The following is a 24659-nucleotide window of genomic DNA, read 5'->3' on the forward strand; positions in this document are numbered from 1 at the left end:
AACAGGGTCAGCACGGCGGCACAGCGGCAGAGTTGCTGCCTTACAGTGCCAGAGACCTGAGTTCAATCCTGACTATGGGTTCTGTCTGTGTGGAGTTTGTACGTTCTCCCTGAGACTGCGTGGGTTTTCTCTGGGTTCTCCGGTTTCCTCCCACACTCCAAAGATGCACAGGTCTGTAGGTTAATTGGCTTTGGTAAGTTGTAAAATTGTCCCTAGATTGGAGGGTAGTGCTAGTGTACAGGGTGGTCGCTGGTCGGTGCAGACCTGGTGGGTCACACTGCCTGTTTCTGTGCTGAATTGCTAAAGTCTAATAGAAAGGACAGTCTTTGATTGATTAGTAGTTATAAAGGGACAAGCCCTCTTGTGAATTGGAGGTCTGGGTATAAATGACACCTGTTTGTTGACAGTCACATTTTGAAGAGGCAGGTAGAACAGTGGCACTACGGTAGAGTTGCAGCCTTACACTGCCTGAGACCCACAGGTTAGATCTTGACTACGGGCGCAGTTTGTACGGAATTTGTACGTTTTCCCTGTGACCGTGTGGGTTTTCTCCGCGTGCTCCAGTCATTTCACACATTCCAAAGGTGTACAGGTTTGTAGGTTAATTGGCTTCTGTAAATTGACCCTAGTGTTAAATTGTCCTTAATGTGTAGGAGAGGACTAGTGTATGGGTGTTTGCTGGTTGGCATGGACTCAGTGGGCTGAACAGCCTGTTACCACACTGTAACTCTAAAACTAAAACTGAAAAACTACAAGCTAGCTCTCGGCCTTCACCTTCATGGACCTATATATCTGCACCCCTGGGTCTCTCCGTTCTACAACATGCTTCATGGCCCTACTATTTACTGTATAAGTCCTACCCTTGTAGGTCCTACCAAAATGCAACACCTTGCACCCCTTGTATTATGTTGGGGGGCACAGTGGAGCAGCAGTAGAGTTGCTGCCTTACAGCACCAGAGTCCCGAGTTCGATCCTGACTGCAGGGAGTTTGTATGTTCTCCCCGTGACCACTGGGTGCTCCGGTTTCCTCCCACATTCCAAAGACGTACAGGTTTGTAGGTCAATTGGCTTTGGTTAAATGACAAAAATATGTGTGTAGGATAGTGTTAGTATGCGGGGATCGCTGGTTGGTGTGGACTCTGTGGGTTGAGCGGCCTGTTTCTGCGCTATATCTCTCAACTAAACTAAACGTACAAGTTCCGTACAGACAGCACCCGTAGTTAGGATCAAACTCAGTTCTCCTGCGCTGTAATGCAACAAAACTACCGCTGCACCACTGTGCCATCTCCGTTATTGACACCATGCGGTAAATAAATGAAGGCGTCCATTTGATAAGAACAGTGAGCCCTCCACTTTCCAAAGAGAAAGTCCCTGACAGTAGTTGCTAGGTGAGCCTCACTCTAGACGGTTGAGAGGTATGGTGTCCCCACGATCACTCTGACGAGGGCCAGGATAACACCTTCATGTTCTCATCTCTCTCATTGATTTGTTCAGAAGGTATGCGCTTTGGTCATACGGCGGCCCGCGAGATGTTGCCGCACGCCTGACTTCATTGAGAAAGTGTCCCGGAGCTTGCAATCATCATTATAAGGCTGACAGTCACCTCCCCCCCCCCCCCCCCCCCCCCCCCCCGCTTCTCCACATCACTCTCCCACATTCCTCCGGCCTGCCTGTCGGCATGTCTTGTGCGAAGAACCAATGCTCGTGCCTATCCTTCCCTCGACCAGTAACGCTGTTCCATTTTCCCCAACACTCTTTTCCAGGCACATCTTCACCGGCATTTACACTTTTGAATCATTGATAAAAATCCTGGCGAGAGGATTCTGCATCGATAAGTTTACGTTCCTTCGCGATCCGTGGAACTGGTTGGATTTCAGTGTTATTTTGATGGCGTAAGTAGCAGCAATATGTGGTCTTGCGTTGAGAGTCTCGCTGCATTCTTCCCCAATGGAAGCTCTAGATTTCACTCAAAGACATTGCAAGATGGCGTTGTGTTCAATAATGTGGGCAGTGCCTTCATCCTCTGCTCTGGCTCCACTTCCTGTCTCGAGTGCCTGGGCTCATGTTTGTGGCATTTGCCTCTATCAATCTTCTGGAAGTAACCGTTCCCTTCTGCAATATTTGAATCATAGAGCACGGAAACAGACCCTTCAGCCCAACTTGTGCATGCCGAGCAAAATGCCCCATCCAAGCTCGTCCCATTTGCTTGCATCTGGCTCATATCCTTCTAAACCTTTCCTATCCATGCATTTGATCCAGTGTAGTGATAGTACTTGCTTCAATGACCTCCTCTGGCAGCTCGTTCCATATACCCACCACCCTCTGAGTGAAGAAGTAGCCCCTCAGGTTCCTATTAAATCTTTTCTATCTCACCTTAAGCCTGTGTCATCTGCTTCTTGATATCCCCTACTCTGTGCATTCACCTAATCTATTCCCCTCATGATTTTATAACCTCAGGATACATCAGGATCATCTCTCGTCCTTCTGCGCCTCAAGGGATAAAGTCCTAGCCTGCCAAACCTCTCCCTATAGCTCAGGCCCTTGAGTCCTCATAAATCTTTTCTGCACTCTTTTCAGCTTAATGAAATGCGGCCTCACCAACGTTTTGGACAATTGTAACATGACGTCCCAATTATGTGTCGGATGGAACTGCAGATGCTAGTTTATATTGAAGATAGACAGAAAATGCTGGTCTGACTCAGCAGTTCAGGCAGCATCTCTGGAGAAAAAGATTAGGTGATGTTTCGGATCAGACGTTACCTATTCTTTTTTTCCAGAGATACTGCCTGACCTGCTGAGCTACACCAGCATTTTGTGACTATCTTCATTCTGAACTTCTATACTCAATACTCTGACTGATGAAGGCCAATGTACTAAAAGCCTTCTTTACCACCCTGTGAGGCAGCTTTTATCTGCCTGTGAAGCCACTTTCAGGGAACTATGCACCTGTACTAGATCCCTCCGTTCACCAACACTCTCCAGGGCCCTACTATTCACCGTGAATGTCCTGCCCCGGTTTGACATCGCTAGATATGTTTGGGACTGTTCTCCCATGGTAATGCCATAGAAAATAAGACATTTGCCCCTCTTGTAATGGAACTGTGCTCCCAGCCTGTCTCCTCACTCTGTGGGTAAGGTACACCACATTGCCCATTAGAAACATATCCCATGTATGTTTGCCCGCTTCACCCGTGTGCCTTTCAAAGTGATTTCTAGTGGTTGGATTTAAAGGGGAGTCTAAATATCATCCCTTCCCTTTCCTGGAGACCTTGATTTGTGTAAGGTGTCATAGAGTTATACAGCATAGAAGCAGACTCTTCGGCCCAACTTGCCCACACCAGCCCACACATCCCATCCACACGAGTCCCACCTGCCTGCATTTGGCCCACATCCCTCGGAACCTGGCCATTCCATTTACCTGACTAAATGTTTCTTATGCGTTGTGATAGTCACTGCCTCAACTACTTTCTTTGGCAGCTCGTTCCATACATCGCCCACCTGTGGGTGCAGTCCCCGGGTGCTCCGGTTTCCTCCCACACTCCAAAGACGTACAGGTTTGCAGGTTAATTGGCTTCAGTAAAAATTGTAAATTGTCCCGAGTGTGTTGGACAGGGCAAGTGTATGGGGATCGCTGGTCGGCATGGACTCGATGGGCTGAAGGGCATGTTTCTGTGCTTTATCTCTAAACTAAATTAAACTCTCCTTACAGGTAATAGCTTTATTGACTACTGTAACTTAGCACTGAACTATGCTGAACTGAATTGAACAGTAATGAACTGTACTGAACTTTATTGAACTATACTATACTGAAGCAAATGCGCATTCCCAGCGGTTGTTCAACATGCGTGGAAAGTGGGCAAAACAGGATGGAGTGCATTTCCACTAAAATAACTGTGCTTTGACTCCTCAGGTATGTAACGGCGGTCGTGAAACTCGGCAATGTTTCAGCTCTTCGTACTTTCAGAGTATTGAGGGCGTTGAAAACGATTTCGGTCATCCCAGGTAAGGATTCCTCTGTGTCTGCATTCACTGCTCTTGTCATACCTGCCTCCCACCATGTTACAGGTATCTGAGTAGTCTACAACTGCCCAACATTGTCTGGGTCCTTCCAGCATAGGGTCAGGTTTGTCGCAAATACTCACAACTACATTTATGTCACGCAGAATGGAGGGGGCAATAAAATTGCTTAATGGGGTATTAGGAAATTTAATTAAAAAAATTCAATGGTGTACTCATTTTTTCCAGTTGACTGTTTTAGATTGTTAATTTAAGATTTCTTATCAAGAGAAAAAAAGAGCCTTGCACTTTTTTCTCATACTTTTTTAGATACATAGAAGGGAGGCCGTTCAGCCCATTGAATCCGTGCTGGCTCTTTTTTTTAGTTTAGTTTTAGTTTATTATCACGTATACCGACTTACAGTGCAAAGCTTTTTTATTGCGTGCTATCCAGTCAGTAGAAAGGCTGATCATGATTTCCCGGTTAGCTATTCCCTCCCACATGCTCGTAAAACGCATCGTCATTCTGTTCACAACCACCCCCACACTTGGCAATCTGCAGCAGCCAACCAACCAGTGGCACAGTGGGTAGAGCTGCTGCCTCACACCGCCAGAGACCCAGGTTCAAACCTGACCTTGGGTGCTGCCTGTGTGGAGTTTGTACCATCTCCCTGTAACCGTGAGGGTTTCCTCTGGGTGCTTGCTTTCCTCCCACATCCCAAAGACATGCAGGCTTGGAGATTATTTAGCCCTCTGTAAAATTGCTCCTAGTGTGTAGTGCGAAAGCGGGATAACATAAAACTAGTGTGAATGGTGATCACGGCTCAGCATGGACTGGGTGGGATGAAAGGCCTGTTTCCATGTTCTATCTTTAAACCAAACTGGATGGGTGGCTGACGTTCGGCATGGGCTCGATGCTGTATCTTTCACTTGAGCAGCAAACCTGAGTGACCAATGTAAACTGCCTCGGTCGCAGGGAGAATGAAGAACAGTGGTCAAACTGCACAAGGAATGGGTCGTTTGAAGGATTTGATGGGCATTCACCTATCGTGCTTAATATCACCATTTAATATCACTGCATGAGAAGTTAGTGCTGTCTGCTGTACACACACTGAGTGTAAATGGGTCATTCACAATGGACAACATTATGTTTCCCTTTGCCCTTCTACTTTAGTATGTTGGCTTAAGCTATTGTCACTGGCTTGGTAGCTCAGAACTGAGGGTGCTCCATTCACAGCACAGCAACCTGTTGTCTTGGATCGCTAAGTACAGATGCCTCGCATTTTATTCGTGCTTCATTTTCGAATAACCAATTACACTTGTCATAGTTAAACACAACATGCTAGAGTAACTCAGCGGGTCAGGCATCTCTGGAGAAAAGGATAGGTGACGTTTCGGGTTGAGACACCTCTTGAAACTGAGTCGGAGAGAGGGTAACTAGAGGTATGGAAAGGTACAGATCCAATCAGAGCTTGGCACTGATGACCAAGGAGAGCCCACAATGGTCCATTGGTGGCTGTGGAAGAGATGATAATGAAGGGATGCGAACAGTGAAACTAGCAGGACGACTAGGGGGGGGGGGGGGGGGGGGGGGGGGGGGGGACAGAGAGGGAGGGAATGGGTTACTTGAAATTAGAGAAATCAATATTCATGGCGCTGGGTTGTAAGCTATCCGAACAAAATATAAGGTGTTGATCCTCCAATTTGCACGTAGCCCAATATTACAATGGAAGAGGCCCAGGACAGAAAGGTCACTATTGGTATGGGAAGCAAAGTTAAAGTGTTTGGCAACCGGGAGATCATGCCCAGTAGGCCAAGGCGGGCTCTTGTCTAATTACTACAGAAGCTTAATTTTCGCACTGCTATTATCAGAATAATGTGCTCAGATTTACGCTTGGCAAACGTACTCATTAGCTTTCAAAGTGATCTTGAAATTCAGTTTTGCTGAACGGAAAGAAAACTCAAATGAGTTCCCACAGCTATTAGGTCATATGTTTAAATGTGCGGTGCCGAGTATTTGTTTGATTAACGTGCTTTTTGATTTACGTGCTGTTTTTCAAGCCTGTGACCCCTGGCTGAAACATGAGGTGCCTGTATTGCAAGTGTACTTGGTTGGCATTTAATGCTTTTCCTGGATACTCACTACTTTAACACCAGGGGTCAAACTGTTTGTTTCAACTATGCCGTGCTTCTCCAGCATTTACAGATCCGTTACAGATCAAGTAAATATTTGTTTCCATCAGTTACACATGCCTGTCATGGGTAATGGGTAATGTGACTCTTACATTGATTGCCTGATTGAAAGATTCAGCATGGAAACAGACCCTTCGACCCACCAAGTCGAACACAGGGGTGGCACAGTGGCGCAGCGGTAGAGTTGCTGCCTAACAGAGCCAGAGACCCGGGTTCCATCATGACACCAGGTGCTGTCTGTACAGAGTTTGTATGTTCCCCCTGTAACCGTGTGGGTGTTCTCCAGGAGCTCCAGTTTCTTCCCACATTCCAACGACGTGCAGGTTTGTAGGTTAATGTACAAGGTGATCGCTGGTCGGTGCAGACTCAGTGGCCATCTGTCCATGCTCCCCCATGCCAGTATCAATTGGTTTGCTAAGCAAGTTAGAACTACAGCATTTAAGAGGCATTTGGACAGGTACTTGGATAGGAATGGAGCAGAGGGATACACTCAAAGAAGGCAATTGGGATAAGCATAGCTAGGCATCTTAGTCGGCATGGACAAGTGTCTGCATTTCTGCAGAGTTCAACTCTATGACTCGATCAGTACATCACCCAACACTCTACTGGGAATTGAATCACCCTAAATAACTGCTGGAACCAGCAAGTCAGGCCGCATGTGCGGAGAAATAAGCCGAGTTAAAAATGTCTGCACATGTCATCTATGTGCTGCACTTCTTTTTTATGGCTCAAAAGATACAGCACGGAAACAGGCCCTTCGGCCCACTGAGTCCATGCCAACTATCATTCCCGCTAGTTCTATGTTATCCCACTTTCTCATCCACTCCCTACACACTAGGGGCAATTTACCGATGGCTAATTAACCTACAAACCTGCACGTCTTTGTGGGATGTGAGATGAAACTAGAGCACCCGGAGGAAAGCCAGCCAGCCAGCCAGTCACGGGAAGAATGCAAACTTCACACAGACATACAGCAGCCAAGTTCAGGGACCGAACTGGGGTGTCTGGTGCTGTGAGGCAGCGGCTCTACCAACTGCACCACCATGCCGCCCTAATCCAGTTCTTGGTGAACAGCGAACCAGATTCCAACTGCACCGTGACTGCACGAAGCCATGGAAAAATTCAAAGCGGCTTTAAGTAGCTGATCTGTTAGCTTTGGCTCGGACGAGAGTTTTGATCGATTTATGTTGCATGCTTATTTTAACTGGTTCTCCCTGTTTGGGAAGAGAATATTTCATTGCTTTTGAGGCTTCTTCTCCTTCTTGGGAGATCAAGGGCAGCTTGACTTCCACTTGCTTTCTGTGGATCCCAAGGTGACTGTGGAGGCGACTGTGAGGTTCAGGGATGGGCAGGTTCATTATATAACATAAACCTCATCCCTCCTCTTTGCTCGTATTTGTTTTATTATGAGGAGGAATAATTACAGAAGTAACCTTTTCCACCAATTCTGGACACCATTGTGCGAGATTATATATATATATATGAATAAAGTATTAATTGCCTGCTGTCCTGCTCCACTGAACAGCGACTGCCCACTCTTAGATGGACTCGGTTGTACTTAATTATAGGGTAGAAATGCTTCGTAATGTGAGATAGAGGGTGGGTGTTCTTCCCTGGTTGATAATAGTCTCGGTGCACTTAAACATCCTTGTCAGTGTGCTTTATTGTAAACAAAAAGTTGCCGCTTCCACCTCCCTGCCGCACAATTGTTGGAGGTGCGGGTACTTTCAATTGATTCAATCAATCACTCGTTCTTGTTCTGATCTGATCTAATCTGAGGAAAGACATTCTTGCCTTAGAGGGAGTACAGAGAAGGTTCACCAGACTGATTCCTGGGATGTCAGGACTTTCATATGAAGAAAGACTGGATAGACTCAGCTTGTACTCGCTAGAATTTAGAAGATTGAGGGGGGATCTTATAGAAACTTACAAAATTCTTAAGTGGTTGGACAGGCTAGATGCAGGAAGATTGTTCCCGATGTTGGGGAAGTCCAGGACAAGGGGTCACAGTTTAAGGATAAGGGGGAAGTCTTTTAGGACCGAGATGAGAAAAACATTTTTCACACAGAGAGTGGTGAATCTCTGGAATTCTCTGCCACAGAAGGCTGTTGAGACCAGTTCATTGGTTATATTTAAGAGGGAGTTAGATGTGGCCCTTGTGGCTAAAGGGATCAGGGGGTATGGAGAGAAGGCAGGTACAGGATACTGAGTTGGATGATCAGCCATGATCATATTGAATGGCGGTGCAGGCTCGAAGGGCCGAATGGCCTACTCCTGCACCTATTTTCTATGTTTCTATGTTTCTATGTTTCTATGATGGTCAGTTTGTAAATTGTTGGAACTAACTCGGTTTCCTCCCCTATCCCAAAGATGGTAGATTGGCCTCTGTAAAATTGTAACAGTGTGTAGGGGATGGATGAGAAAGTTGGATAACATGGAACTAGTGTGAACGGGTGATCACTGGACTGGGTGGAATAATGGGCCTGTTTCCGTGCTGTATCTCTGAACTAAACTGATCTTCGTACAGAGCTGTGGCCCGGATTGTGCACTGATGCTGGTGTGTTTATAAGGCTTGGAATTCCTCTCTCAGATTATCGCATTGTCATTAATTTAGTCAAAATAAACTGGTTCTCTCGTATGTTGCTGCCCCTCCCCCCACCCTTGCTGCTCACTTCATCTTGTGAGAAGACCTTTAATTAACCTTCGCCTTCCGAGGATGTGGCACAGGGGGGGAAGGAGGCCATTCGGCCCACACCCGACCTTCCACCCTGTACACACCGCCCTGTAAAGGTTGGATCCTTTCACTCCCTTTCTGAACACTGCAATTACATCCACCTCCACTACCTCCCTGCTGTGCAGCCCTATCCTAACAATGTTTCCCATGTAAAAGCAGTTTGCAATTACATGGCCCCAATATAAAATGTTCTCTGCCTCAGCAGGGAACCCGATTGATTAAGCGGCTTCCTTCTGTATCTGTATTTTAGTATTCTATGATTTTCATTAGCACACACGCACAAGTTTGCATGGGCTTGCGAACATATGCGAACACATGGGTTTGCACACCCACGCACGACCCTGCATGTACAAACACACATGCACAGACATCTACACATGAACAAATATTCAAGCACAAGCTTCATGTATGTGCACACATATGCATGCATATATACACACATATACCCATGCGTACCTGCATTCACACACACAAACAATATTTCATAAGTTCATAAATCATAGGATCAGAATTAGGCTATTCAGCCCATCGAGTCAACTCCGCCATTCGATCATGGCTAATCTATCTCGCTCATTCAACCACTTTCTCCTGTTTCCCTCTGTAACCTTTGATGTCCTTACTAATCAAGAATCTGTTAATCTCCACTTTAAAAACACCCAATGATTTGGCCTCCACAGCCGTCTGTGGAATTCACCACCCTCTGAAATTCCTCCTCATCTCCTTTCTAAAGGTACATCCTTTTATTCACAAACGCAATGGTTCAGTGGTTTATTTATTATCACGTGTACCAAGGTACAGTGAAATACTTGTTTTCCATACAGATCAGCATGATTAGCACATGTAGGAAGGAACTGCAGATGTTGGTTTAAATCGAAGGTAGACACAAAATGCTGAAGTAACTCAGAAGGCCAGGCGTCTGAAGAAGGGTCTCGACCCGAAACGTCACCCATTAGTTCTCTCCAGAGATGCTGCCTGTCCCGCTGGGTTACACCAGCATTTTGTGCCTAGCATGTTTAACAATATACATAAGCACAATCCCCTGGTTCGTGCATGCGCACACACACACACAGGTAGTTGGGGCAGGTACTCCAACACCATTTAAAAAACATTTAGACAGGTACAGTACATGGAAATGTTTAGAGAGATATGGGCTAAACGTGGGCATTAGGGACTAGTGTAGATGTGGCATCTTGGCCAGCATGGGCAGGTTAGGCCAAAGGGTCTGTTTATGTGGTCTATGAATCTATTATGCCTTCAGAGGGCGGCACGGTGGCACAGCAGTAGAGTTGCAGCCTCACAGCACCAGAGACCCGGGTTCAATCCTGACTACGGGGGCTGCCTGTATGGAGTTTCTACATTCTCCCTGTGACCACGTGGGTTTTCTCCGGGTGCTCCGGTTTCCTCCCACACTCCGTACAAGTTTGTAGGTTAATTAGCATCGGTATAATTGTCCCTAGTGTGCAGGATAGAAGTATTGTACTGGTGATCGTTGGCCGGCGTGGACTCGATGGGCCAACGGGCCTGTTTCCATGCTGTAAGTCTTAAGTCTCAGTGTTCGGTACATGTGCAGTTGTAATTAACAATCTCCGCTCACTCTCCCACACGGGAAGTACATGCTGCCTTTGTGCACTGATTATCGCTCAGGGCCATCAACCCGCTGTACAAAAGGGAACTTGCGTTTCTCAATATCCTTTCACAATCCCGAATGCGAGCCCTGAAACATTTCTCAGCCAATAAAGTACTTGCCCAAGTGGGAACCTTGTTGCAGGAGACAGAGTGTTGCCGCCAATTTGCTGTGTGAATGATGAGTATTGACCAGGACTGCAAGGGAACTAGCCTGCCATTTAATCAGTTGCCACTGGCCTGTGTCAACAGTGGGGATGCCTTGCAAACTCATCAGACCCCCACACTATCTTTATTGGATTTTACTGGACTTTATCTTGCACTAAACTACATTCACATTATTCCCTTTATCGTGTATTTGTAAACTGTGGATGGCTCGATTATAATCATGTACAGTATAGTATTTCCACTGACTATTTAGCATGCAACAAAAAAGCTTCTCACTGTACCTCGCTACATGTGACAATAAACTAAACTCAAACTCAGAAAGCTGGTATCTCCAATACTCCCTTATTATTGTACGGGTGCGACAGTTTGGATATTCGTGGTGGGGGTTTCAACAAAGAAGGAGTAGTCGCTTCAAGCAGGGTCTAGGCTATTGCGTTGTGGATCTCAGCTGTTTATCACAGTGGTGCTCAGATCTGTAGGATCAGCATCTTACAGTGCTGGGCCTGTAGGGGGACACATCTCTGAAACTAGCCTGGATAGAATGGATGCGGAGAGGATGTTTCCACTAGTGGGAGAGTCTGGGACTGAAGGGCCCAGCCTCAGAATAAAAAGACTCACCTTTAGAAAGGAGAGTGAGGAGGAATTTCTTTAGTCAGTGGGTAATGAATCGGTGGATCGTTGCGGGAGGACAAGTCATTGGGTGCATTTAAAGCGAAAATTGAGAGATGATTTGTAAGGGTATCATAGGGAGAAGGCTGGAAAATGGCGTTCTGTGGGAAGGATAGATTAGCCATGATTGAATGGCAGAGTGAAATCAATGGGCCGAATGGCCTCCTCTGCTCCTATGACTTATCATCACCCATGGAGGGAGATCACAACTAAGTACCTTTGTTTATTTTAGTTTTTAGAGATACAGCATGGAAGCAGGCTCCAAGAGTCCACACCAACCATTGATCACCCGTTCACACTCGTTTTATGTTATCACTTTCACATCCACTCCCTACACATTAGAGGCAATTTGCAGAGGCCAATTTACCATCCAACCTGCATGTTTTGGGGATGTGGGAGGAAACTGGAGCACCTGGAGGAAACCCACGTGGTCACAGGGAGAATGTGTAAACTCCACACAAAGGCAGCACCCAAGGTCAAGATCGAACCCAAGTCTCTGGCACAGTGAGGGGCAGCTCTAAATCCTGCGCCACTGTGCCACCCTTTGTTTCTGGAATCTGACTCCAACAAGTGAACTCAAAATCCATAATAAACCTTTAATCCCAATACAACTGATGCTGGGATCATCTAAATTAAAATTGAAACAACTTGAAGCCACCCACCCGGCAGGTCAGGCAGCAGCTGTGGAGAGAGGAAGTGGGTAAACCTTTGGCTGATGGAAGTTCTGATTTGAAACATAACCTCAGGTTCTTCCATCGAGGATGCCGACTGACCTTTGATGAGAGAAGCAGAGTATTTCAGAGAGGTGGACACAAGGAAGTGCAGATGCTGGTTTACAAACAAATACACAAAACCCTGGCGTAACTCAGCGGCTCAGGCAGCATCTCTGGAGAATATGGATAGTTTAGCTTGGTTTATTTGCTTCAGTTTACTGTATGATAGTCACGTGTAATGAGATGCAGTGAAAAAGCTTTTGTTTGCGTGCTATCCAGCCAAAGAAAAGACTATACATGAATACAGTCAACTCATCCGCAGTGCACAGATGAAGGACACATCATTTAGTGCTGCAACATTGAAGTCTGATGAAGTCCGATTATAGATAGTTCAAAGGTCCTTTGAATTAGAGAATTCAACGTTCATACATTTCTCACTGATATTAGCTCTCTCCCTTCCAGCACCCTTTTTAGTCGAGGGTGGTACACAAGGCCAGTGCGCTTGAGGAGTTTAGCAAACAGTTTGGCGACTTTAATGAAGCTGTTGATTTCCATCAGCTTCCAGCTGCCGTAGTGACCTCTGTGTGTTTGTGCTGCAAACATGAACAATGCATTTGAAGAAAGAGTCCCATGACTGAGTCACTCACTCTCAACCACACTTGTTGACAGTGGTGGTGTTACCATTTGGCTCTGTTGCAACCTGAGAGAAATCCAGATTCAGATTCAGATTCATTCAAATGGCCACATAGTTAGGGTGCAGCGTAGGCAGAAGACAGCAGGGTAAAGCTCCTACAGAAGGTGCAGCGGTAGAGTTGCTGTCTTACAGCACCCGAGACCCGGCTGCGGGTGCTGTCTGTACGCAGTTTGTACACTGTCCCTGGACTCGGTGGGCCGAAAGTCCTGTTACAATGCCGTTTTTCTGAAACTAAAACAAAACCATTTTCTAAAAAGATTTTTCTGCCACTGTATTATAATATTTTACAGCTGGTTCTTTTACTTATCTACAAGCAGCAAACAGTGAGAGAGGAATGGGTTCAACCAGTGTTCCTTCCTACAAAGAACAGCACAGTGGTACAATTTAATTAGTATGGGACAGGGGTTGTTTCCGTGCTGTATGTGTAAAGTCTATCCATGTTCTCAGCGTGGGCAAGTTGGGCCAAAAGGTCTGTTTCAATGCTGTACCATTCTAAGCATGACTCTATTAACAGGCAACACATCTGAAGGAGGATCTCAACCCGAAACGTCACCTATTCCTTCTCTCAGTTAGGGCACAAAGTGCTGGAGTAACTGAGTCATGGGCAGGCGGGGTTTCATACGGGGCCCTTCTTCAGACTAATAGGGCACAGTACAAACTTAGCACAACATAGTTATATATGTCTCAGAAAATATAGGTCCCCTGAACTTATCCCCATCAAATGGATGGGGGAGAAAGCTGGAAGATAGAGGTGAGGTGGGACAAAGTGATAGGTTCAATGGGTCTTTATTGTACAGAGTTACAGTGAGGGTTTTTGTTGTTGACATTTGGGTGAACAAAGACTAGAGATGAAGAGGAGACAAAAGAGTGTTAGAAAGCACTGGAGTAACTCAGCGGATCAGGCAGCATCTGGGGGGTGGGGGGTGGGGGGGGGGGAAATGGACAGGTGATGTTTCAGGTCGGGACCCTTGAATGTAGCAGGGAGGGGGGAGGGAGAAAGCTGGGAAGAGAGGTGGGGGCGGGAAAAGCCTGGCAAGTGATGGGTGGATGCAGTGAGGGGGAGGGTAAATAACATAGACCGCATTCTGCCTCTGCCATGCTAAGTGTTGTACTATTTCCTTGCAGGCCTAAAGACCATTGTTGGTGCATTGATACAATCCGTGAGGAAGCTAGCGGACGTGATGATTCTGACGGTGTTCTGCCTGAGTGTCTTTGCGCTCATCGGCCTCCAGCTGTTCATGGGGAACCTGCGGCAGAAGTGCGTGCGTGACTGGCGGATATATAACAACTCCACGCTCAACGAAACGGGCAACTACACCTGGCCCTGGGACCTGGCGTACGACGAGTTCATCAACAACAACAGTAAGCCTGCCATCACATCGCCTCACGGCCTCTACGGCCAAAGCACCATCACAAGGCCTGAAGGCCACTCGGCCCATCAAGTCCATGCTGGTTCCTCGTTCAGCAACCTATTCCCAACCTTTTCTCCACTCCCTCCCAAACACAGAAACCAGGAGCAGGCCAATTCAGCCCACAATGTCCGTGCCGAACATGATGCCGTTAAACTAATTTAGTTTAGTTTATTATCACGTGTACCGAGGTACTGTGAAAAGCTTTTGTTGCGTGCTAACCAGCTAGAGAAAAAATAATACATGATTACATTCGAACCAGTCACAGTGTACAGTTATACGATAAAGAGAACAATGTGAATAATGTTTAGTGCAAAATAAATGCCGATCAAAGATAGTCCGAGGGTCTCCAATGAGGTAAATAGTAGCTCAGGACCGCTCTCCAGTTGTTGGAAGGATGGTTCAGTTGCCTGATAACTGTTGGGCCCCTGAATCTGGAGGTGCATGTTTTCACACTTCTGTATTTCTTGCCGGATGGAAGAAGGGAGAAGAGGGAGTGACCGGGGTGAGACCCGTCCTTGATTATGCTGCTGGCTTTGCCGAGGCAGAGTGGCGTGTAAATGGTGTCAATGGAAGGGAGATGGACCCAAAATGCTGGAGTAACTCAGTGGGACAGGCATCATCTCTGGAGAGAAGGAATGGGTGACATTTCAGGTCGAGACCCTTCTTCAGATTGAAGGTCGGGGAAGGGGGAGGGGGAGATACTGAGATAAGGAAGTGTAAGGTGTGAGAACAGGACATCAAAGGGGGTGGAGATCATGGAAAATGTAGAATAGATCATTGTTAGCTAGGAGAATATAACAACAAAGCAAAAAGAGATAAAATATAATCAGAGACAATAGGAGGTGGTTTTGTGTGATGGTGTGGGCTGCATCCACAATTCTCTGCAATTTCTTGTTTTCTTGAATGGAGCTGTTCCCAAGACATGCTGCGATGCATCTCAATAAAATGCTTTCTACAACGTAGTGTAAGCTGCAATTCTTGCAGGTGATGCATTTGCCTCCATTCCATACAACTTAGAACAGAACAGCACAGGAACAGGCCCCTCAGCCCACAATGTCTGTGTCGAACATGATGCCGAACTAATCTCCTCAGCCTGCACATAATCCATTTCGCTCCAACCCTGCATATCCATGTACCTATTTAAAAGTCTCACATGTCACTCTCGTGTCTGCCTCCATCACCAATCCCAGCAGCGGGTTCCAGGCACGGTGGCGCACCTGTAGAGTTGCTGCCTTACAGCGCCAGAGACCCAGGTTCAATCCTGACCACGGGCGCTGTCACGGGTGCGGGGAGTTTTCACGTTCTCCCTGTGCTGTGTGGGTTTTCTCTTTTCCCGTGTGGGATGCTCCGGTTTCCTTCCACATTCCAAGGACGTGCAGGTTTGTAGGTTAATTAGCTTTTGAAAATTGTCCCAGGTATGTAGGATAGAACTAGTGTATGGGTGATTGCTGGACTCGGTGGGCCGAAGGGCTTATTTCCACAATGTATCTCTAAACTAAACTAATCACTCACTACCCTCTGTCTAAAAAAAACTGCTCCTGCATATCTCCTTTAAACTTTGCCCCTCTCAATTTACAGCTAGGCCTTGTAGTCTTTGACACTTCCACCCTGGGAAATAAATTAAACTGTCTACCCTATCTACGTCTCTCATCATTTTATTTTATTCTCCCCCAAGTGCCTTTACTGAGTCTATGTTGATTTCTTGTTTAGTTTCGAGATACAGCATGGAAACAGGCACTTCGGCCCACTGAATCCATGCCAACCACTGATCACCTGTTTACACTAGTTCCATGTTATCTCACTTTCCCATCCACTCCCTGCACACGTGGAGAAATTTGCAAGGGGCGAGTGACCTACAAACCAGCACATCTTTGGAGTGTGGGATGAATCTGGAGCACCCTGAGAAAACCCATGCTATTACAGGGAGAACGTGCAAACTCCACACAGGCAGCAAACAAGGTCAGGAAAAAACCTTGGTCTCGAGCACCATGAGGCAGCGGCTCTACCAGCTGCAACACTCCACCACACTTCGACCAAGCCCAGCGATGCGATTACTTTGATTTCGAAAGCACATTGATTTTGTTTCCAGCATCTTCAGGAAACAGGCTCTTCAGCCCTACTTGCCCACACCAGCGAACATGGCCCAGTCCCACCTGCCTGCATTTGGCCCATATCTCTTTAAACTTATCCTATCCATGTACTTGTCTAAATGTTTCTTGAACTTTGCGGTAGTACCTGCTCAACAATGTGGTAGGTTGGAGAATCGGGACTGTACCACAGCCTATGGAAGGACTGTTCAGAAGTCTGATAACAGAGGGGAAGAAACTGTTCCTGAGTTTGGTGGTGCTCTTAAAAACTATGTTGAAGAGTGTTGTCAGAAATGGTAAAAATTGTCAGGGAGATGAGAAGGTTGTAAGGAGACGTTTAAACCGCCAGGGAAGGCAGAGAGAGAATGATGTACATTGCTGGAGTAACTTAGTGAGTCGGTAACATATTTGGAGAATGTGGGTAAGTGATGTTTGTATCATGACCCTTCTTCAAGTTCAGGGTGCTAACCCGAAAAGTCACCTATCTACATTCTCCAGAGTTGCTGCTTGACCCACTGAGTTACTCCAGCGCCTTGTGCCTTTTTCTGTAAACCAGCATCTGCAATTCCTTGCATCTCAAAGGAGAGATACTGTACCTAATGCAGGCAAAGTGAATTAGTAAAGGCGGGCAAAACGTTTGGTATGGCCATGGTGGGCTGAAGGGCAGCATTCTATGCTTTGTGATTCCATAATTGTAACTCTCTGTATCAGATAGTTGCTACATCCAAATGTTTATATTACTGAGCAAACAAATCGTTTGACTGAAATTAAATTTCATGTTTGCAGAGGGCTTTCTTGTTGCGAGGTAACCAAGCAGGGGGTAAATGTCTTCTTCTTAATTTCTTTTCTCCAAATGGTTGTTGTTGGCTAGGCTAGTATTTATAGTCGCTGTACCACACCTCCATCCACGGACCGAAACAACCCTGGAAACAAGGAACTGCAGATGCTGGTTATTACACAAAAAGAAACAAAGTGTTGGAGAACTTGTATAGGAAGAGACTACAGATGCTGATTCATAGCAAAGATCGACACAAAAGGTGGAATAAATCAACGGGTCAGGCAGCATCTCTGGAGAAAAGGTCTTTTTGTAAAGACGGTTCGTGTCGGGACTTCTTCAGACTGAGCCACAACACGTATGGAGAAATTTGAATTGTTTTCTCCAGAGTGCCAAGCGGTTGAGGGATGATAGATGTGTATAAAATGATAGGCAGCATAGGTAGCTTCGACAGTCAGAACCTTTGTCCAGGGGTGGAAATGTCAAAGACTAGAGGGCATAGATTTAAAGTCAGAGGAATAAAGCTTAAATGGGATGTGTGGGGCAGGTTTATTGCACAGAGGGTGATGGGTGCCGGGAACATTGCCAGGGGTGGTGGTGGTGGATGCAGATATGATGGTGGCATTTAACAGAATAGGAAGGGATATGGATCACATGCAGGAAGAGGGGATTAGTTTAACTTGGCATCATGTTGGGCACAGACATTGTGGGCAGAAGGACCTGTTCCTGTGCTGTACTATGTTCTATGTCCTGTGGCAGCTGGGAGAAGGGGCCATTTGGCTTCCTCATCACTGCACTGACCTGTTGTCATTTCTGGGGCTTGACCCCACTATTCTCTCTCTGGTGTCACACCATTTGCTGTATATGTCTGACCCAAAACGCAGGCAGGTGGGACTAGCGTACATGGGGTATGTTGGTCAGAATGGGCAAGTTGGGTGGAAGGGCCTGTTTCCACGCTGTATGACTCTATGACTGGAGGGATATGGGCTAAACGCAGGCAGGTGGGACCAGTGCAGATGGGGCATGTTGGTCGGTGTGGGCTGAAGGGCCTGTGTCCATGCTGGATGACTCTGGTGGGGGGAGGGGGGGGGGGGGGGTGGAGAAAGCTGGGAAGGAGGTGGGGGGGGGGGGGGGGGGGGGAGGTTTGCAGGGGGACTGCCGCTGCATTTCTCCTATCATGAGGCTTCTTCCCAGTAGCGGGGTTATTTTTGGCCACTCTCTCAGCACAATAGGATCTTTGGCAACCTCCAGTGACATTGCAGCGCTGTGGAACGCTGCTAGAGGGAAGCTTCCGCATTGTGGAGAGTTCGCCCAGTCACGGGGGGGGGGGGGGGGGGGGGGGGGGGGGGAGTAACGCCGTGCTGGGGGAATAAGGGCAGCATGTTGCTCAAGCTAGTTTAGATTAGAGATACGGCGTGGAAACAGGCCCTTTGGCCAACCATGTCCGCACCGACAAGCAATCACCCACTCCTTCTGAGTTTAGTTTAGTGATGCACTGTGGAAACAGGCCCTTCGGCCGACCGTGTCTGTGCTCACCACATACATTAGTTCTAACGTACACACGAGGGGCAATTTGTAGAAGCCAATTAACCTTTCTGCCCACGTTTCAATGAGGTCGGCTTAGGGTGTGAAGAGAGCTGGCTTCAAGCAGGTTGGGGGGAGGGAGGTGGAAGGGGGGTGGAGGATAGTGAAGGGGGATGGTAGAAGGGGGGGAGGACAAAGAGGGTGGGGTTGGGAGGAGGGGAGGTGGGTGTAGGGTGTGGAGGGGGTGGGATGTAGGGGGTTGGAGGATCGAGACGGGGGGGAGGAGGAGGGTGGTGGGGGGTTGGGAGGAGGGAAGTGGCAGGGTGGAGCGAGGTAGGGGGTGTGGGTAGAAGAGGAGGGAGGTGGGTGGAAGGGAGTGGAGGGGGGAGGGAGACCCTTTAAAACAGGGGGACACAGCACAAAGCTCTCACTGTAACTAGGCACACAGGTTTACGAAGTAGCAGTTTATGTGTAACCTGTGGTGCTGTGGGAGGGGGGGGGGGGGGGGGAAGTAAAAAAAAGACATTGTTGATTTAGATCCAGTGCAGACTTTGTGATTAACGGCCTGACATGTGATGGCCAAAATAAAATCTAAACCCAGAGACACAAAATCCAATTCAACATGTTTTCCCCTGTCGGATAGTTCGAAAAAGACCTTTCCTATTATTTTATATTGTGTGATTTTTGGACAAAACAACTAGTCCAGGAGAACGCTGTTGATTTCAGCTGAATAATTGCAGAAGAATGCGCCTTTAATCAGAGTATAAAAATAAGTGCGCTGATCCAGGCAGAGCAGTAGCAGTAGCAGATGTTGAGGACTCATCCATCAGTAAAGCTGTATGATAAATCAATGGAAATACAGCTTAAATTGGAGCCTTATTAAAATGCCCCTTATCTGTTTCCATAGCTGATTGTGACCTGCTTGCTCCCCCATGAAGAGATATCACAATATTGTGATTGTCCCAATATTGTCAAACGCAGACAATTCCTGATAGGATTAGTTTTGATTCCGTTCAAGGGCAAAATGATTGCCGTGACCCTCTTGACCGGAACTCTTTAGGCTGGAGAGGAATGGCGGAGGGGAGGGGGGGGGGGGGGGGGGGGGGGGGGCGGGGGGTGGAGCGGAGCGGAGGGGGTGGGGTGTGTATCAATTACACAAGCACACATGTCAACCATTTGTTTCGCTCAAGACATTAACAGTGCACTTCTGCTCAGCAGTTTGCCTCGTGCAAGGAGGCCCTTCAGCCCATCATGTTCAGGCTGGCTCCGTTTGAAAAAATGTTTAGTTCATTCTGCTTCTGAGCTCTCAGCCGCAGAGGCCAGCAGGTCACTGCTACAGTGCCCATCTGAGTGGAGTTAGGAGGGGTGTTGCTTCCGATACCCCTTTGGACTTTGAGTTCCAGACCCCACTGTGGCTGAGTGACGAAACACCTTCAAATTGTCCCAAAAGCTTCCGTCAATGCTTCCCTGTCACTAATTTAGTTTAGTTTAGAAATACAGCATGGAAACAGGTCCTTCGGCCCACCGAGTCCAGGCCAACCATCGATCACCCGTTCACACTAGTTCCACATTGTTCCACTTTCGCATCCACTCCCGACACACTTTTACAGAAGCCAATTAACCAACAAATCTGCATGTCTTTGGGATGTGGGAGCAAACCGGAGCGTCCAGGGAAAACCTATGCGGTCACAGGGAGAACGTTTTTACTTTACTAATTTTTGAGATAATGTGAGGAAACGTGCCCTTAGGCCCAACAAGTCCACGCCAACCAGGAATCACCCATACACTAGTTCTATCCTACACACTATGGATAACTTACAAACCTGCACATCTTTGAGATATGGGAGGAAACCGGAGCACCCAGAGGAAACCCACATGGTCACAGGGAGAAAGTGCAAACTTGGCGCAGGCAGCACCTGTAGTCAGGATCGAACCCAGGACTCTGGCACCGTGAGGCAGCAACTCTACCACTGTGCCACTGTGCCACAGTGCTGGGCGACTTACCCAGCAGCAGCTTCCGTTCACTCTGGCTTGGCCTTTGTTGTTACAACCAGGTAGTTATGCTGCTGGGAGGGCCAGGTTCAATCCTGACCTCGAGCGCTGTCCACGTGGAGTTTGCATGTTCTTCCTGTGACCCCGTGGAGTGCCACCGGGTGCTCCGGTTTCCTCCACAAAGACATGCAGGTAGGCAGGTGAGTTGGTCGCTGTAGATTGCCCCTAATGTGTGGGTGAGTGGTCGAATCTGAGGGAAGTGGATGAATGTGACAAATATAATTGCTGATGTCTCCAAACCGTCTCCATTCAAAGAGCTCAGAGAAATGTACAGATCCCAATGCCCTTCACCGTCCGTGATGGTAACTTGGCGCTCCTTCATCCCTTCATTCCTTCCACACACACTCCATTCTCATTCTCCTATGACTTATCATACTTTTGTATTCTTTGTTCTTATCTTCCTTTATATTCATTTGTATGTCGGTGAGACCAAGTGTAGACTTGGCGACCGTTTCACTGAAGACTTGCACTTGGTCTGCCAAGGTCTACTGGATCTCCTGGTTGCTGACCACTTTATCTCCCCTTCCCATTCCCACACCGACCTTTCTGTCCTGGGCCTCCTCCACTGTCAGAGTGAGGCCACACACAAACTGGAGGAACAGCAGCTCATATTCCGTTTGGGCTCACATTCCTCCTTCTCCTCTTTCCCCCTCTCCTCTCCTGTACCCCCCCCCTGGACACGCACCTTCCTGTCCCCATCCTCCTCCTACATTCTTTTCACTGGATTCACAATTTCCAACTTCTCAATCCTGTCTCACACCTTCTGCTCTTATCTCCTGCCTTTGTTCCAAATGTCTGCCTATCAAAAATCCTCATTCCCCTATGTCCTGTCTATGTATTACCTGTCATGCTTTGTCCTCTCTCCAGCTTTCTCTCCTCCCCCCCCGCCCCCCGCCCCCACTACAATCAATCTGAAGAAGGGCCCCAGCCCGAAGCGTCACCTATCCATGTGGTCCAGAGGTGCTGCCTGACACGTTGAATTACTCCAGCATTTTGTGTCTCTTGGACCAACAAGTTTGAACAAGTGTTGTTAATTCTTCCCTTCCCTCCCGCTCCACCCCTTCCCCGGGCACTTTCCCTTGCAACCGCAAGAGATGCTACACCTGTCGCTTTACCTCCCCCCTCAACTCCATTCAAGGACCCAAGCAGTCGTTCCAGGTGCGACAGAGGTTCACCTGCGCCTCCTCCAACCTCATCTATTGCATCCGCTGCTCTAGATGTCAGCTGATCTACATCGGTGAGACCAAGCGTAGGCTTGGCGATCGTTTCGCCGAACACCTCTGCTCGGTCCGCACTAACCAACCTGACCTCCCGCTGGCTCAGCACTTCAACTCCCCCTCCCATTCCATATCCGACCTCTCTGTCCTAGGCCTCCTCCACGGCCAGAGTGAGCAACACCGGAAATTGGAGGAACAGCACCTCATATTCCGCTTTGGGAGTCTGCATCCTGGTGGCATGAACATTGAATTCTCACAATTCTGGCTCCTCCTCCTCCTTTTCCCTTTCTTCTCCTCGCCTCCCCCCCACCCCCTATCAGTCTGAAGAAGGGTTTCGGCTCGAAACGTTGCCTATCTCCTTCGCTCCATAGATGCTGCTGCACCCGCTGAATTTCTCTAGCATTTTTGTGTACCTTGGGTGATATTTCTGCCTTCTAGTCTGAAGAAGGGTCCCAACCCAATATGTCACTCATCATTTTTCTCCAGAAATGCTGCCTGACCCGCTGAGTTACTCCAGCACTTTGTGTCTCTCTTCGGAATTAACTAGCATCTGTAGTTCCTTTCCACACACGTTCCAATATATTGTTCTGAATCAAATCTAGTTTGATAATCCTGCAGTACAGCACCCCTGGGCCTTTTACTAAATTACGGTATAATTATAAAGAAAATTATTATTGTCAGCCCAAATATGCTTTACAAATGACCCAAAGAATTGGATTTGAAAAGCAAATGCTTTTAACTCTTTCCTTTCAGTAAGTCTTCTGTAAAATTGTTTGCTAATATTACCTTTAACTTTGTTAATGTTTAGCAAACCACTATCGGATGAAAGGTCGCAAGGATGCCTTACTTTGTGGGAACAATACAGATGCTGGGTAAGTAGAATCTGCATTATACTAGTCTGTTCACTCACAAGATGATGTTCAGAGGTGGGTCCAGGTTAAACCATATTCAGAGAGTGGTGAATCCATGTAATTCATTGTGGAGGTCAAGTCAATGGATATTTTTTAAGACGGAGTTTGATAGATTCATGAATAGTATGGGTGCCAGGGGTTATGGGGAGAAGGCAGGAGAATTAGGTTGAGAGGGAAAGATAGATCAGCCATGATGGGATGGGGGAGTTGACTCGAGGGGCCGAATGGCATATTCTGCTCCTATCACTTATGAACTTTGAGCGGAAATGTCATCTGCTGTCAGTCACAAAACAGAACATGCTGGAAACACTCGGCAGGTCAGGCAGCATCTGTGGAAAGAGGAACAGGGCGGCACAGTGGCGCAGAGGTAGAGTTGCTGCCTTACAGCACCAGAGCCTCGGGTTCAATCCTGACTACGGGTGATGTCTGTACGGAGGTTGTACTTTCTTCCTGTGAGCACGTGCGTTTTCACCGGGTGCTCCGGTTTCTTCCCACACTCCATGATTTGTAGGTTAATTGGCTTCAATAATATTGTAAATTGTCCCTAGTGTGTAGTGTACGGGGTGATCGCTGGTCGGAGCAGGCTCAGTGGGCTGAAGGGGGCTGTTTCTGCGCTGTATATCTCTAAAGTCTAAAGTATAAACAGAGTCAATACTTCAGGTCAAAATATCAATTTTAGGTCTTTGTCATGAATAGCTATGTTTATATCTCTTTGCCAGAGCTGATGAAGAGTATTTGACCTTAAATTTTAGCCTCAACAAAAACTGCCTGACCTGCTGAATATTACCAACAAGGGCCTCTACAACCTCTTCAGATGCCTTGCAATCCTTCCTAAAGTACTCAGGGTTAACACTGAGGTCCGACCACAAATTATTAAAGTTCAGCTTGATTTCATAGCTTGTGTTACATTTCTCTTGACAATATTAAAATCATAACTATATAACTCTATGACTATTTAACTATGATTCTATATAACTGATTCTATATAAATCTGACTCTATATAACCATAACTATATAATTCTCTGACCCAATATAACTGTATGATTCTATATAACTGTATGATTCTACTTTTGTTCTGTTTTGGATTTTCATTCCAACCATGAGTACTTTGGTGTGTTTTTGGAAGAAAATAACACGTTTGAAGTAATCAAAATGTTTAATTTACGTTGGGATAAGACGCCAAATGCTCAGCAGGTCAGGCAGCAGCTGTGGAGATAGAAGGAGGAGGTGTTTCAGGTGGATGACTGTAGCAAGGATTAGAGATGTAACAGACTGAGTATTTCCAGCATGGCCTCTTTTATTTCAGCATCTACACCACTCCAGAGGCCTTGCAATCCTTCCAAAACGGGACTATTCGGGGTTAACACTGAGGCCCAGCCAAAACTTTGTTAAAGTTCAACTTGATTAAATAGCTTGAGTGTTTAATTTAAGTGAACTGCTGCCTCACAGCGCCGGAGACCGGCGCTGACCTCGGGTGCTGTCTTTGTATGAAGTTTACATGTTCTCACTGTGACTACGTAGGTTTCCTCTGGGTGTTCCGGTTTCCTCCGCAAAGACGTGGGGGTTTGTAGGTTAATTTGGTGTCAGTTTTAGAGTTACAGCATGGAAACAGGCCATTTGGCCTAACGAGTCCACTCCGACCAGTGATCACCCATACACTAGTTCTATTCTGCACACTAAGGACAATTTACAAAAGCTAATTAACCTACAAAGCTCTACGTCTTTGAGGGAATGAGGGAGGAAAACGGAGCACCTGGAGAAAACCCACACGGTCACAGGGAGAACGTACAACCTCTGTACAGGCAGCATCCATAGTCAGGATCGAACCTAGGTCACTGGCGCTGTCAGGCAGCAACTCTACTGCTGTGCCGCTGTGCTACCTTAATTGGC

At 47.1% G+C, this 24659-nt stretch overlaps 1 protein-coding gene across 4 annotated transcripts in view; it reads left to right on the plus strand.

Moving 5' to 3' along the window:
• The window catches only part of LOC116987597 (sodium channel protein type 4 subunit alpha-like), a 368780-nt gene that overhangs the window by 168633 nt on the left and 175488 nt on the right, over positions 1-24659 (plus strand). For all 4 annotated transcript variants that reach the window (XM_033043769.1, XM_033043777.1, XM_033043758.1 and 1 more), the window contains 4 exons: positions 1764-1892; positions 3911-4002; positions 13916-14152; positions 22666-22729. In XM_033043769.1, the coding sequence (XP_032899660.1) occupies positions 1764-1892; positions 3911-4002; positions 13916-14152; positions 22666-22729 (522 nt within the window). The remainder of the gene's footprint in view (positions 1-1763; positions 1893-3910; positions 4003-13915; positions 14153-22665; positions 22730-24659) is intronic.

Source organism: Amblyraja radiata, chromosome 2, assembly GCF_010909765.2.
Source record: "Amblyraja radiata isolate CabotCenter1 chromosome 2, sAmbRad1.1.pri, whole genome shotgun sequence".
Lineage (NCBI taxonomy): Eukaryota > Metazoa > Chordata > Chondrichthyes > Rajiformes > Rajidae > Amblyraja > Amblyraja radiata.